At 36.8% G+C, this 14686-nt stretch overlaps 1 protein-coding gene across 1 annotated transcript in view; it reads left to right on the top strand.

Annotated features, from left to right (window-relative positions):
- Positions 1 to 13578, top strand: part of PolrMT (mitochondrial RNA polymerase) — a 603530-nt gene extending 589952 nt beyond the window's left edge. Inside the window, exon 32 of the mRNA XM_090391417.1 lies at positions 13437 to 13578. Coding sequence (XP_090247543.1) covers positions 13437 to 13486 — 50 coding nt within the window. The 3' untranslated portion in view covers positions 13487 to 13578. The remainder of the gene's footprint in view (positions 1 to 13436) is intronic.
- The last annotated feature ends 1108 nt before the right edge of the window (positions 13579 to 14686 follow it).

The following is a 14686-nucleotide window of genomic DNA, read 5'->3' as shown; positions in this document are numbered from 1 at the left end:
TCTATCCCTCACTGTTTACTTCAAACCGATACTGGCCAATATATCTACATGCTAACTCACATCACCACCCATCGCAAAACTTTGGAATCATTAACACCCTTAAAAACAGAGCTATAACAATTTGCTCTAATCAACAATTTAAGATTATTAGCAACACATTTATAAATAATGGCTATAACAGAAATACTGTTAATAAAGTTCTTCATCAAAAAAGAATATAGATTACAGTACAACCATAGGCCATCCCATACATTAAAGGGTTATCAGGAAAAAATCAATAGAATCATACACCATTATAATCTTAATGCCACTTTTAAACCACCTATAAAATTAAAAAACATATTCAACTCCTCTAAGGATCCTCTCCTCCCATTGGCACATCCTGGAGTTAATTGCATCTACTGCACCTGTAACTTACCGTATACTGGTGAAACTGGACATCAATCCCTATACGTAAAAAAAAAAAAAAATTTTTTTTTTAAATATATATAACAATTTTGGTGAAGCAGGCCTCTCAGATCATGCTCTCAACACCCTATATCAAATTGATTAGAAAGTATCTGTTCTTTACATCATACAAAAATCTGATATGAAAGAAAATTTAAAGAAGCCTGTGCAATTCTGATTAACCACCCTAATCTCAACAATAAAGGAGCCTGTGTAGCTCAGTGGATGTGGCGTTTGCACACCGCCGCACGAAGGAAGACTTGGTGTCGAGTCTAGTCAGCGACTAGAGGAAATTTTTTCAGTGCTGTATGGGGATTCGCTATTAAGAGGCGTAATAATTGAGAATTTAACGAAGTTGTACCAGCCGGGTGCGATCATAAAGGACGTCAGCGAATCTATTCTACTGCAAAAACAGAGGGTGAAAGAGATGATAATCGTGGCAGGAACGAATGATTTGAAACAGGACAAAATGGAAATGATAGAGGATGTAAGGGAGTTGTTTGAGGTAGCAAAAGAGAAGAGTGAGAGAGTTAGGATGGTGAGTATCTTACCGCGGTATGACAGTGAAGTGTTTAGAAGGAGGGCCATAATTGCCAATGACTTTATGCGTGGGTTATGCATGGAGAGTGGTGTGGAATTTGTGGATGTGTGGAATGAGTTTGATGGCGAAAGGACTTATATAAGATGGATGGATTGCATTTGAATGGAGTTGGTGTACGGAGACTTGAAAGAGTGTTGATGAATGATGTGGAAGTGGATGTACAGACTCAGGGAAACTAGATTTATTAAGAGGGGGGGGGAGTAGATATGCTGACTTTAGGGGGGCAGTTAAGTGTATGAATGAGTATATTATGCCCGAGCGAGTACAACGGACAACAAATCAGAATGGGATAGTTAGTATAAGGCATCAAAGTAAGGATGGGACAAATGGGCTTCTGCGATTCATGTACACTAATGCCAGCAGTATTAGGAACAAGAAGGAAGAGTTTTTGGCCATGGTTGGCACTTCCAGGCCAGAGGTTGTCGGTATTAGTGAAACATGGCTGACAGAAGATGATAAAGCTAGTGGGATTGAATGCGACGGGTATAGCGTGTTCAGGAGTGACAGGGTGAATAAAAAGGGGGGAGGAGTGTTATTGATGATAGCTGATGATCTTCAGCCAAGGAGTATAGAAGTTGAACTGCATGATGGGGGAAAAAAGCGCATTTGAGGCTGTTTGGTGTGAGATACAATCCAGCAGAACAAAATATACAATTGGGTGCTGCTATAGACCGGGTGATGGAGTGGATGGTGGGGATAGTATGCATAAGCAAATAGAAGAAATGAGTGGAAGGAGGGTAATTATTATGGGTGATTTCAATTATGGTAACATTGACTGGAAAGAGGAGAGGGCACATGGGAGGAAGGAATTGGATTTTATGCGGTTATTAAGGGACAACTATCTACGGCAACATGTATTGGAAAATACCAGGGGGCAGAGAGTGCTGGACCTAGTAATTGCAACCGAGAATGTGGCTGTAATGAACATGACCATGTTGCCACCAATTGGTGAGAGTGACCATAAAGTCATGACTTGGGAGGTGGCTAAAGGAGTCGAATTTACAATTAAGACAGGGTACATGTGGAATTACCGGGCTGGTAAGTATGACAAGCTTAGGTGTGTGCTTGGCTCAATGCCATGGCATGTAAAACTGCAAGGGCTGGATGTTGATAGTGCATGGGAGGTGGTTAAGAACTGTTTGCAGGAGGCAATGGTTGACTGTATACCAAGAGTCCGAATAATAAATCAATTAGGGGTTAAATGGATGAATAACACTATTAAGCTTGAGCTGCAAAAAAAGAAACAATTGTGGAGGAATTTTAAGGAGAAGGGTGACCATCAGGCGCAACAACAGTATAAAGCTCAGGCCAGGATGGTAACAAGGGTGGTAAGAAAAGCAAAAGCAGATTACGAAAGGAAATTTGCCACGCAGGCTAAAGAGAATCCCAAACAGTTTTTTCAATATGTTGCAAGTAAAAGGAAAAATGCTCATGGTAGAATGATCTTAAAAAATGCTGAGGGTAGGGAGGTAACTGAATCAGTCGATATTGTGGAATTACTGAGCGAGCACTTTGCAAGAGTATATCATCCAGGTGGAGACTTTGCAGGAATGGAAGAACCAACAGCTTATACTGGAATTGTGATGAATGAAGTAGAGGTAACTAGTCTATTACAGAACCTCAATGTCAATACATCTGTGGGATTGGATGGTATACCAGCTCGTGTTGTACGTGAAGCGGCCAAAGAATTGTCAGTGCCCTTGACCATTTTGTTTAATTTGAGCCTCAGGACTGGGTCAGTCCCAAGGGGGTGGAAAGAGGGTAAAATAGTTCCACTGCATAAAGGTGGTTCCAAGGCTGCTGTTGAAAATTACCGGCCAATCAGCATAACAGGAATCATTATCAAGGTCTTAGAGAAAATAGTCAAGAGGAAAATACAAGATTGGATAGAAGAAAATGGGATACTGTATCGGGGACAGCATGGTTTTGTGAAGGGTAGGTCATGCCTCAGTAATTTGCTCACGTATTATAACACAGTGACGGCTGAACTGGATAAGGGTAATGGGTTTACGGTGATTCTACTGGACCTTGCCAAGGCCTTTGACAGGATACCACATGGAATTCTAATCAGTAAATTGGGGCATATGGGGATGGACATAGGGTTGGTGAGATGGATAGGAGGGTGGTTGACGGAGAGATATCAGAGAGTGGTTTACTCAGGAGTAGAGTCCACAAGACGGCCTGTGACTAGTGGTGTGCCACAAGGATCTGTTCTTGGACCACTGCTGTTTAATTTGTTCATAAATGATATAGGAAAGGATCTGAGAGGAACAGTTCATTTGTTTGCGGATGATGCGAAGTTGGGTAGGGCAATAGTGAATGCAGATGACGTCAAAATTTTGCAGGATGATTTGGATAGATTGGAGGTCTGGGCTAAGGAGAATGGATGTCAGTTTAATGTGGCAAAATGTAAGGTTATGCATTTTGGGGTGAAAAGATTGGCGGCAGTTTACTGCATTGGTGGAACCGTGCTCCAGGAAATTGATGAGGCACGAGATTTAGGAGTGTTGGTAGATAAGGAATTGAAATTTAGGGGACACATTACAAAAGTGGCCAAATCAGCTCATCAAATCACTTGGTTGCTGAAGAATACGTTGACAAGCAGAGACAAGCAGGTTATTGTTCCTCTGTATCGAGCCTTGATAAGACCCCATCTAGACTACTGTGCTCAGATTTGGTCACCTAGGCTTCTTCTTGATGGGGAGGAGGTGGAGAGAATCCAGAGGCGAGTGACCAAGATGATAGCAGGTCTGTGGAATGAACCGTATGAGAACAGGTTGAGGATTTGTGGGTTGCAAAAATTGGTTGATAGGCAGAGGAGGGGAGATATGATTGAGACATTCAAATTACTGAAGGGTTTCTATAAAATTAATTCAGAAGATATTTTTGAGAACAGGGCTGGTTGTGGGAGGACTAGGGGACATCCATGGAAACTGGGCAAAAGTGTGGTTAGTAAAGGTGTTAGAGCTGGGTTCTTTACTTTTAGAGTAGTGAATGAGTGGAATGCCCTCCCTGAGTCTGTGGTGGATGCTGTGACAGTGAATGAGTTTAAGGCGAGGTATGATAGATACTGTATGAATGTCAAATAGTTGTGATGAATATGATTTGGGGCCTCCCTCGATGAGTCTAATGACTCCCTGGAGTTGCCCGTAGTAATAGTAATAATGGTGGCATAAAAATTCCCAAAATTTGGATGGCACTTATTCAGCCTACTTAATATCTAGTATACTTCAGGACTTTAAGCAGTTTTCAGCTTTTATTGGAAGCTATTCGAAACCAATTGGTTTACATCTATGTTGTATAATCTTTTTTTTTTTTTTTTGATTTTTTCCAACAGAGGTCAGGCCAATAATTGTTGTAACATTTGGTCAGTAACTTTAGCAAACCATGTTATAACACGGTAGTGTCTCCATAATTTTCCATAATGTATTCTGATCATCGTGTAAGAATGAAAGAAAGCATACTTTAAAAGTCTCTTCTACTTCATTATTTTATTTTTTTTTTTTTCTTTCACTCTCTTAAACACAGATTAATAGCTTTTGTCTGAATGGCTGCTCTGCTGAGTGGAATGCCATTTTGATTGTAATCCCCAATCTGTACAGTTAAAAGACATTCTATTTCTATCATTGTAACATGTCTATTCCTTGTAGATGTTTGCAGACCACTAAAGGCTGTTGCAACTTCACCTTTTTCTTTCATTTCCCCTACATGTTTTAAAATATTCAGGACCATAGATTTATGTATTCCAGCATCTTGTCCTATTTTAGAGTTGCTATGACCATGTTTATGTTGTTCAATCACATCAAATTTTGCTTCTAATGTGATAACAAGCTCTTCTTTTTTGTGCTCATAGTGTTTTTATCTGAAGTCCTTTTATCCATATTGTTCATGGTACCTCTTAAAATAGTTAAAACAAATCATGAAAACTGATGTGTAGTCTGAAGTAGCAGCATAATCTAAAATCTTAACAGTAACTTGGTAACCAGAACTGTGCATGAGCTAGTGTGATATTAACTGAATTTTGGTTCTCATTAAAGTAATTTGCACTAAATTGAATATTGCATTATTCAAATTTGTATTAATTGTGACCTAGCTGTATTTCATTTACTTTGAAGTACATATTTACTAACAGTTATTTCTGAGTTAATGAACACGAAGCATACTGAATATCATTTATAGTGAACTCATGGGGAGTAAAATTTTATTCTAGTGGACAGCTTTCGCCTTGGTGAATTTTCCTTAGAATATTATTATGCCTATGCCCACAGAGTTTTTGTCTATGGGCACAATGGTCATTTCATTTATTAAAATACAGCTGAGCATCAACTTGCATTGATAAACAAATGACATCTGAAGTAATGAAAAGTTTGATTTCAGTCCGAGTCTCTCATTGATTAAAGAGACAATAATAGTTGTTTAAGAAATACTTGTGCCATGAGAGCTTTCTTACATTAACATGAAAAAACACAAGAGATATGTAATACTATTTATTTAAGGCCATATAGTTGATATATAAAATATATCAACTATATGGCCTTAAATAAATTGAAATTGAAAGTCAATGGTTTCTCAGAAAGGACCATGCAACAGCTTTTTAATTGTTATAATCAGCAAAGGTTGGTCGATTGGTAGAACTTCTGCTACTAATGGCTCACGAAAAAAAGTTAAGCAAGTTTGAGCACAGTTAGTAGTTGGAAGGGGCCAATTGTTTGATGTTGTTGGCACACTCTCCCTCGATGAGTCTTTGGACTACCTGGAGGTGCCACATAATAATAATCCTAGCTCAAATAACAAAGAAAAAGTATGTCATGTTCCAATTCCTTACATTTCTGGCATCTCAGAACCCATTTCCAGAATTCTTAAGAAATGCAATTTCGTGACTATCTTTTTCCTATCAATAAATTATCAGCATGGTTTCCATCTTCAAAAGATAAATGCCTCTAGATCTCCCTGCTGTTTACCAAGTTCATTGTTATTTTAGACAAACTGGACCCTCTGTATAAAACAGAATACAAGAACACCAATCTTGCATTAGCAACAGTAAATATGAAAATCTGACTTGGCACAGCACAAAACAGATACAGACCACAATATCCTATGGCCTGAAATGCATTTACTTCATCAATGTTGGTATAAATTTGAATTCTTGTTTAAAGAAAGTGCTGAGGCCTTTATTACACTGTCTGAACTTAAATTGGAATGACTTCCTCTCTTTATCTAAGATATGGGAAAGTCTTATTTTAATTACACATCAATTTTTTAATAGCTAATGAATTATCAATATTGCAATATTTCCTCAGTTGTATCATTGCATTGTTTTATGTATAACATCACATGGCTCATACTTTTTCAAATCAATCCATCATTCTTGTTCTACTTTGTAATTGACTATTGTTGTCACTGATGGCCAATAGTATTCAGGCTGAAATATATGGCCTTAAATAAATAGTATTACTTATCCTTTGCTTTTTTTTTTCATGTTAATTGAGAAGCAATAATAGTTTGAGAGTCTGTGCAAAATTCTTATATGTGTGTGTGTAACAAAATAAAGCATATTGGCTTTTACACTCTTGTAAAAAAAAAAAATAAAAAAAATACTTTTCATAAGAACATTTCCAAGAAATTGGCATTCATAATGTGATTTTAATAGTTAACTGGTTAGTCCCTTCCAGAATGATATTCCGTTTATTGTTAATTCATGATTTAATGGAAGAAAATCCTCTTTTGTCAATTAAACAGCTACTCTTGCTTGTAAAAGAACTGGAAATGCCATTTTACATACTATCTTAAATTAAGTAAAGACACCCCCCCGTTTATTGTTAATTCATGATTTAATGGAAGAAAATCCTCTTTTCTCAATTAAACAGCTACTCTTGCTTGTAAAAGAACTGGAAATGCCATTTTACACACTATCTTAAATTAAGTAAAGACACCCCCCCCGCCCCCTAAGCTTCTCCTTTTTTGTATTTCTTCCTTCTAGCATTTTTTTTTTTCTGTCTGAAGCTGAATAAAACAAACTACTTGATAGAATGACTTGCAATTTCACATGGATACTTATGACAGATGTACCAACTTAGAAAAAAAAGTTGTGCCAATAGTGTTGCCATCTATGGGCGAGGCCGAGAACTTTTCAGACCACCCTCGTAATTTACACGTGACAACGAGTAAGTGAAACAATTCAAATTGTAATGGACAAAAGATCTAAAGTCCTAATTTGGCACCATCTGATGTTGTACACATAGGTTTCTGTGATTAGGCAGTTTTCTGTATTGAGACCACGTTGTAATATAATTTTTGTTCGTAATTTTTGATGTAAGGCAGCGTGATTGCATTCTTGAACTCTTGTTTAAGTGTGAGAGTTGCAGGAGAGCTGTATTAAGAATTTTTCTGACCATCTTGAATTGAAAACCATTAAGTGCAAGGTTCTGTTTCAGGTAGTGCAGTTTTTTACAAATGATTCTATTTTTCCTATGAGTTTTTTCTTAATACATCTCCTGCAACTTCCTTACTTAAACAAGATTTCAAGAATGCAATCACGCTGCCTTACATCAAAAATTATGGACAAAGTGGCTACTTTGCTCTGCAAGTACAACATAAAAGTGACTTTTTTACCTTTACAAAAAATATCAAGATTCCTACATCTGCCAAAACCCCAACATCACTCCCATGATAAAAACAGCCATCTATGAGATTCATTGCTCTTGTGGCATTTGTTATGTAGGCCAGACAGGAAGGTTCGGAGAGAGAGATCTGCATGTCTGAACACGTAAAAGACATCAAAAAAAAAAAAGAGGAGGAGAGCATAAATCAGGTCTGACATTCCAACAACTACTACTGGCCATCAAATAATCTGGCAACAAACAAAAATGTCAAATATTGATAATAACCATTTCACAAGAAAATTTAAAGAAGCCTCACAAATGTTTAAGATCCCTATGCAATACAATAAAAATCAAGGCTTAATTTTACATCTAATATGGTCTGCTTTCATCAAAAATTTAACTACCATGGACCTAGGATATAGCATGCATGATTCCACAGAACGTGATAGCAACAAGTAGCAATGTTTCAACGTGCATTGAGTAACGAATGTATCATTTGTATTCAGTGGCGCACCCAGGGGGGAAAGCCCCCCTCCAAAAAAAAAAGAAAGAAAAGGGGAGAAATGCTAGAAAATTTTCCAAAAATCTTTTCCTAATTAAAATTCTTTTTTTTTTTATTTATGCTGTGCCATGTCTTCTATTTCTCTACTACTTATGAATTAGCAGTCACATAAGGTGGAATACCTCTAGCACTCGGGAATCACGGCCGCTGTGAACACAAGGCGAACGAATTAGTGCTCAGGCAGACCGAGCGCTACTTCATTTGCCCGAGCCAGGTCAGAGGAGGAGATTACATATTAGCAATCACTGCAGATGCTCAGTCATAGGTTGTATGCAATGCGTAGTGTGTATTCTCAAATTATCTACTCACCCCCCCCCTCCAAGATTAAATCCTGAGTGCACCACTGTTTGTATTCTAGTTTATCAATTATTTAACAGTTGCGAAGTTATAAAAAACATCTAATATGTGTAATTAATCGTTAACAGGCTTTTGTTGCGTAAAACTTTTATGTACCATTACTCCTGATGATATAAGTCTTACAATGCACGAAACTTGTTGGTTTTTAATTGCTTATTTTTAATAAACTCCTTATGTTAAATGTGGTCTCAATACCAAAATCTGCCTACAGGACCCTGTAATGCTGTAAAAAAAAAAAAAAAAAAAAAAAAAGGATTTATTACAGCTATGTAGGAGTTGATCATAAGATAACAGTCTCCCATATTTTTGGCAAATTAATGCAACCTTACTTGTTCAGGTTAGGAGAATTCTTCATAACCATGGCTGGCTCTAAAAATAATCTTTCTGATCTGTATCCTATCTATCTATCTCAATGGCTTTAATAGGCCTTTAAGGCCCACAACCCCTCCAAGCATGCTTGGATTTCGTAACCAAAATACGAGGATAGAATGGTCACTCCTATGCCTCGAAGTATTCCTGTGTGTTAACGGGGGCCGGTTTGCCTGCTTTGTAGGATGAAAAACGCCAGATAAACTGGCAGAAAAAAACCTGCTGTCCATGCTGAAGACCAGGTAACTTGGCTATGGCTGAGGAAGATCCTTCAGCTCCTCATGTCATCAACGGGAATCAAACCTAAGACACTCCTTCCCCGGTCATATGGTTGCAAAGCGCAAAGCCACTTGGCTAACCACGTGGATAATCTTTCTGATCTGTAAGGACTTCTAAATAGCACATTGGTTTTCTTCCATCTAATTCTGTGTGAAGGGGTGTCCAAAGCGTGGTCTGCAAGTCCTGACTTGCCATAATAATGATAACAAATGAATTTTTTTATTTTCTCCAAGATGGATATTAACAGATCTTCCTGTCTGCCATAGTAGGCAGAAATTTGGGATTAAGGATAAAGACTGTCTATCTACCAATTTCCACTTATGCCTTTTAGGAATAAAAGGCATTAATATATTTATTTTTAATTACAATAAGAAAAAAAAGATAATAAAGCATAGCGTTTTCACCACAGGCTAAATTAGCAGCTGCGATCTGCTCTCCTAAAGATAAAATTCATCCTCTAGCAAATCCTGGAGTGTATGAAGTTCCTTGTGACTTTGGCTTGGTCTACAATGGGCAGAAAGGAAGATCTGTTAATATTTGCCTTGGAAAACAAAAAATACATTTGCTGCTATCATTATGGCCAATCAGGACTGGCAGACCATGCTTTGGACACTCCTATGCACAGGATTAGATGGTAGAAAACCAATATACTATTTAGAAGTCGTTACAGATCAGAAAGATTATTTTTAGAGCCAGCCTTGGCTACGAGGAATTCTCCTAATGTAAACAAGTATGATTGCATTGGTTTGCCAAAAATTTGGTGGACTGTTATCTTATGATCGACTCCTACAATAGCTGTAATATTTCTTTTTTTTTTTACAACATTAGAGAACACCAAATTAGGACTTTAGATCTTTTGTCCATTACAATTTGAATTGTTTCACTCATTCATTTGAATTATAACATGCTGCTTTGTGCTTTGAAGATGCTGGTTTGAAATTTGAAGAAATATAAGCCAGTTAATAAATGTGTTTGGTGTTGTTATTCTGTTAAAATAAGTTATGCAGAAGAATGACTATGTAAGTTTGATTGTAGTTTCTGACTGGAGAACCTTTTTTTTAGTTACCAACCCAGAAACTCGGATTTTTAATACTGCAACTCAAAAAAAGACTGTTTTTTTTTTAAGGATAAAAAAACACTTCTTCTACTCATGCCCTTTGGGTATAAAAGGAATTAATAGATTTCTTTTTAATTACTATAAGGAAAAAAGATAAATCTTTAACTGAAATTAAAGTTATTCCAATGGTTTTTCTTTGCATAAAATTATATCTTTCTCCCAAATATATAAATTTATTTATAAATGCATACTATATTTATATTTTTAAAAGGGTACTTAAAATAAATAAACCTCTCTTTAGCAAGATTAGGTCAGAATAAATGATTTTATCAAAAAATTACTATTAATTACAGTATGATAATACAATGGGGGTACCCAAAAATAACTGAATCTGAACTTGGCATGTGTGCATTTTCTAGTTACGAATGATGCCGTTAGGTACCGTGAGTGTGCAGTTTTCCCACCCAGTCTGGCAAGTGGCATCATCCTGTGTGAACTCATTGTTCTGGCTGCTTTTTGTTAGTGTTTACAAGAGCTTGGCGATTTTGTGATGGCTGACCACAAGGAAAAGAGAGTGTGCTTGAAATTTTGTTTTCTTTTCAGTAAAACTGCAGCTGAAACTACTGTTATACTTTGGCAAGCCTTCGAGGGCGGCACTTTAGGTAAAATGCAGGTATACCAGTAGTTTCCTGTTTCAGAAATGGGGGCATGTTACTTGATGACCACCCAAGATATGGCTGACCTTCGACAAGTAGAAATGATGAAAACACCAAAAAAGGTTTACCAGGCAATGAATGAAGATTATTGAGCAAGTTTCTGAACAGATGCATTTGGCATGGAGTTTGTGCCAGTGAATTTTAACAGATTTGGAAGTGAAACATGTGTCTGCTAAATTTGTGCCTTGTTTGCTCACTGAGGATAAAAAAAAAATCGTGAATTTTTGTTGTGGTTTGAGGGAACAAGTTCTTAATGACCAGAACTTTCTTTCAAAAGTTGTGACAGAGATGAGTCTTGGTGCTATGGTTATGAACCAGAAACAAAACAAGAATCAAGCCAAGGGAAGCATGCAAATTCACAGAGACTGAAGAAGGCATGTCAGGTTTGATCAAACGTCAGAAAATGTTGATTTGTTTTTCTGATGTGAATGGAGTTGTACACAAAGAATTTGTTCCTCCTGGACAGATAGTGAGCAAACATTTATATCTCAATCATTTGAGAAGACTGCATGATAGTATGCAACAAAAACAGCCAGAAATGTGGAGGTGTGGCGATTGGTTGCCACACCATGACAATGCCTCAGCTCACGTGCCTTGTCATCCAACAGTTCTTGATGAAAAAAAAAAAACATGGCATTTGTTCCCCACCTTCGCTACTAGCCCAATCTCTCTCCATGTGACTTTTCTTTATTCCCACGGATAAAAAAAACCATGAAAAGACAGTGGTTTCATTGATGTGGATGAAGTGAAAGTAAAGTTGCTGGAGACCATAAACAGTATTCCAGTTGAACAGTTCCCAGCAGTGAAAAAACATTGAGACAAGTGCATTGACACACATGGACAATTCTTTGAAGGAGACTACTAGAATATGGTATTATAAACTTGAATAAATTTTTTTTAAAAAAATAATTCCGTTATTTTTGAAATTGCCCCTTCATATATATTAGATATACACAGATAGAATTTGAATCCTGATCTATTATTGTTGCTGTTCAATAAAATGTCTCTTTTATTCATGTGAAATCTTTATATATATATAAATAGCAAAATGAATTGCTGGTATGTCTCTTTTATTCATGTGAAATCTCGATATATATACACACACACACACACACACACACACACACACACACACACACACAGGGTGTCCCAAAATTCACGCAAGATTTAAATTTAGCGCCATTTGTGCGGTAAAGTGTTGCCAACGAGAAAAAAAAGACAGTGTGACAACTGACGGTTCAGGGTTATTAAAAATGACCACACATAGCGAAGAGAGTTCATTGAATAGATTATGGAACAACAACAAATGGATGCTTATTTTTTGAACAAAATCATCTTCAGCGATGAGGCTCATTTTCATCTTGATGGCTTCGTTAATCGACAAAATTGTCGCATTTGGGGTTCAGAAAATCCACGAGTGATTGTTGAGAAACAAATGCATCCACAACGTGTCACTGTTTGTGTGGATTTTGGGCTGGAGGCATCATCGGTCCATTCTTCTTCGAAAATGCGGCTCGTAAGGCAATAACAGTTAATGGTGCTCGCTATCGCGACATGCTAATCCAGTTTTTTTGTGCCTAAATTGCAAGATATGGATGACATGTGGTTTCAACAAGACGGTGCCACATGCCATACAGCCCAAGAAACAATTCAATTACTGCATGAGTCATTTCCTGGTCGTGTAATTTCCCGTTTTGGTGATCAGAATTGGCAGCCCAGATCATGTGACTCAACACCGTTGGACTTTTTTCTTTGGGATTTTTTGAAGTCTAAGGTTTATGCCAACAAGCCCACGACCACCCACTCCTTGAAGGAGGAAATTGAGCGCTGTTTCAACGAAATTCAGCCACATTTATGCAAAACAGTCGTGGAAAATTTCGACAAAAGAGTGCGTATGTGCCAGCAAAGCCGTGGAGGCCATTTACCCGATATGCTATTCCATGCATAACCCTATACTGTATACTTTATGAATCAATAAGAAATTACAATTTTTAATTAAAAACCTGTGTTTTCTATCAAAATTACTTCTTGCGTGAATTTTGGGACACCCTGTATATATATATATATATATATATATATATATATAGCAAAATGAATTGCTGATTATTAACATGTTTGCAAAGCATGATTACAACCTTATTAAGGACACTGATAGTTAATGCACCTTTCCTAACATAATTAAATATAATTGCTAATATAACCAAATTTAAAATTGCTCTTTATATTCTAGGATAGTCTAACATGCTGCTCCACATCACTGAAATTTAAATTATATTAGCATAACATATAACAAAAAAAAAAAAAAAGTGCATTAAGTACTTTTCTATACCCCTGAATTGGGAGGGGGGGGGGGATCTTAGAAATAAAAGTGTACTATGATGTGTTTCTTAAATTAAACCTACAAATGCTAATCACTTATTTTTATTTTATTATTATTTTTTTACAGGAACATTTCAGCTTGAAAGTGTAATCGACTCCACATACTTCTTCAGTTAACACTGGCTAGACATATTGCCTTTTTTTATTTGTAAATAGAAAGTTGTGTTCGGTTGCATTCATGACTAAATAAAAGAACTAAGTTATATAGAGATCTGATATTAATTAACATTGTCACAAAAACCATACTTTGTTAAATATATAGCAGGAGTATTATTAAATATTGCTTCAATGTATTTTTCAGGAAAGCAGCTGAACACTTGGGAACAGTTCATTGCCATAAGCCACAATATTCATCAGCAAGTGCACAATTAGCATCATGAGGTGAAAGTAAATCCTTGTAGGGACCACAGGAATATTTCGTTCTAATGGATAGTTTGATTATGATACCTTGTTCCTCTGAGACTTGGCGAGATCTTTTGAGTTGTTATAGTGAGAGTCACTGTATTGCATCAAATGAAATGAATGTGGTGTGCTGTCAGAGCATAGCAAGATAAGACAAAAAACGTTTTATAGTGTCCCTCTGAAAAAGATAAGTTTGAAGTGGTATTTGAATTGTTGTTGTTGTGTAGGATTTTCCCATTTTTCTCTCATCCGGCCCTTAGGATTGGTTGAGTCCTCCAATGGCGGATTTTAAATACGTTTTTTGATGACTGGCCCATGAATGCGTTCATGGGTCAGTTTACCTGTTATGAGGAATGAAAACCTGAGTTTCCAGGTGAAAAAATCCTCTACCTGCATATAAGACCGGCTAACTCACCTTTAGTCCAAAAAGACTAGATAAAAGTTCCTCAAACCCAGGTCTTTCCAGCCAAAGGGCTTCAAATGGAGGTGGCTCTGTTTGGATTGTCGCAATTGTTAATTAAATACACCAGCACATGAGCTTAGTCATGATGATTTGTAAGTCATACAGATTAAGCAGCGAGGATTTTTTAATGTTGTTCATTAGAAGTATATACTGGAAAGATGTTGAGAAAATATATATTGATCGTTGCTCTGAGAAGATGGATTAGTGGAACAAGAAACTATAGGTTGATAGAAGTACTATATCTGAATGTATTGTAATAATTTTAGAAATGAGAGCTGCTGCTTCAAGTGTCATCCACTAAAAGGAGGTTGGCAACCATGTCACAGAAGTTTTTTTTTTTTTTTTTGCTGCTCTGAAAACATTTATGGTAATTCAGTCCAGTCCTTATGTCTTCAAACCACATTCTCTTGGGTCTACCTCTCCCTCTTTTTTCATTCAGTTTCCCTTCTAAT

This window comes from Typopeltis vanoorti, chromosome 4, assembly GCF_054136105.1.
Source record: "Typopeltis vanoorti isolate ZY-2024b chromosome 4, IOZ_Tvanoo_1.0, whole genome shotgun sequence".
Taxonomy (NCBI): domain Eukaryota; kingdom Metazoa; phylum Arthropoda; class Arachnida; order Uropygi; family Thelyphonidae; genus Typopeltis; species Typopeltis vanoorti.
Note: the sequence above shows the minus strand (reverse complement) of the source record. Positions and strands in the feature narration are given on the sequence as shown.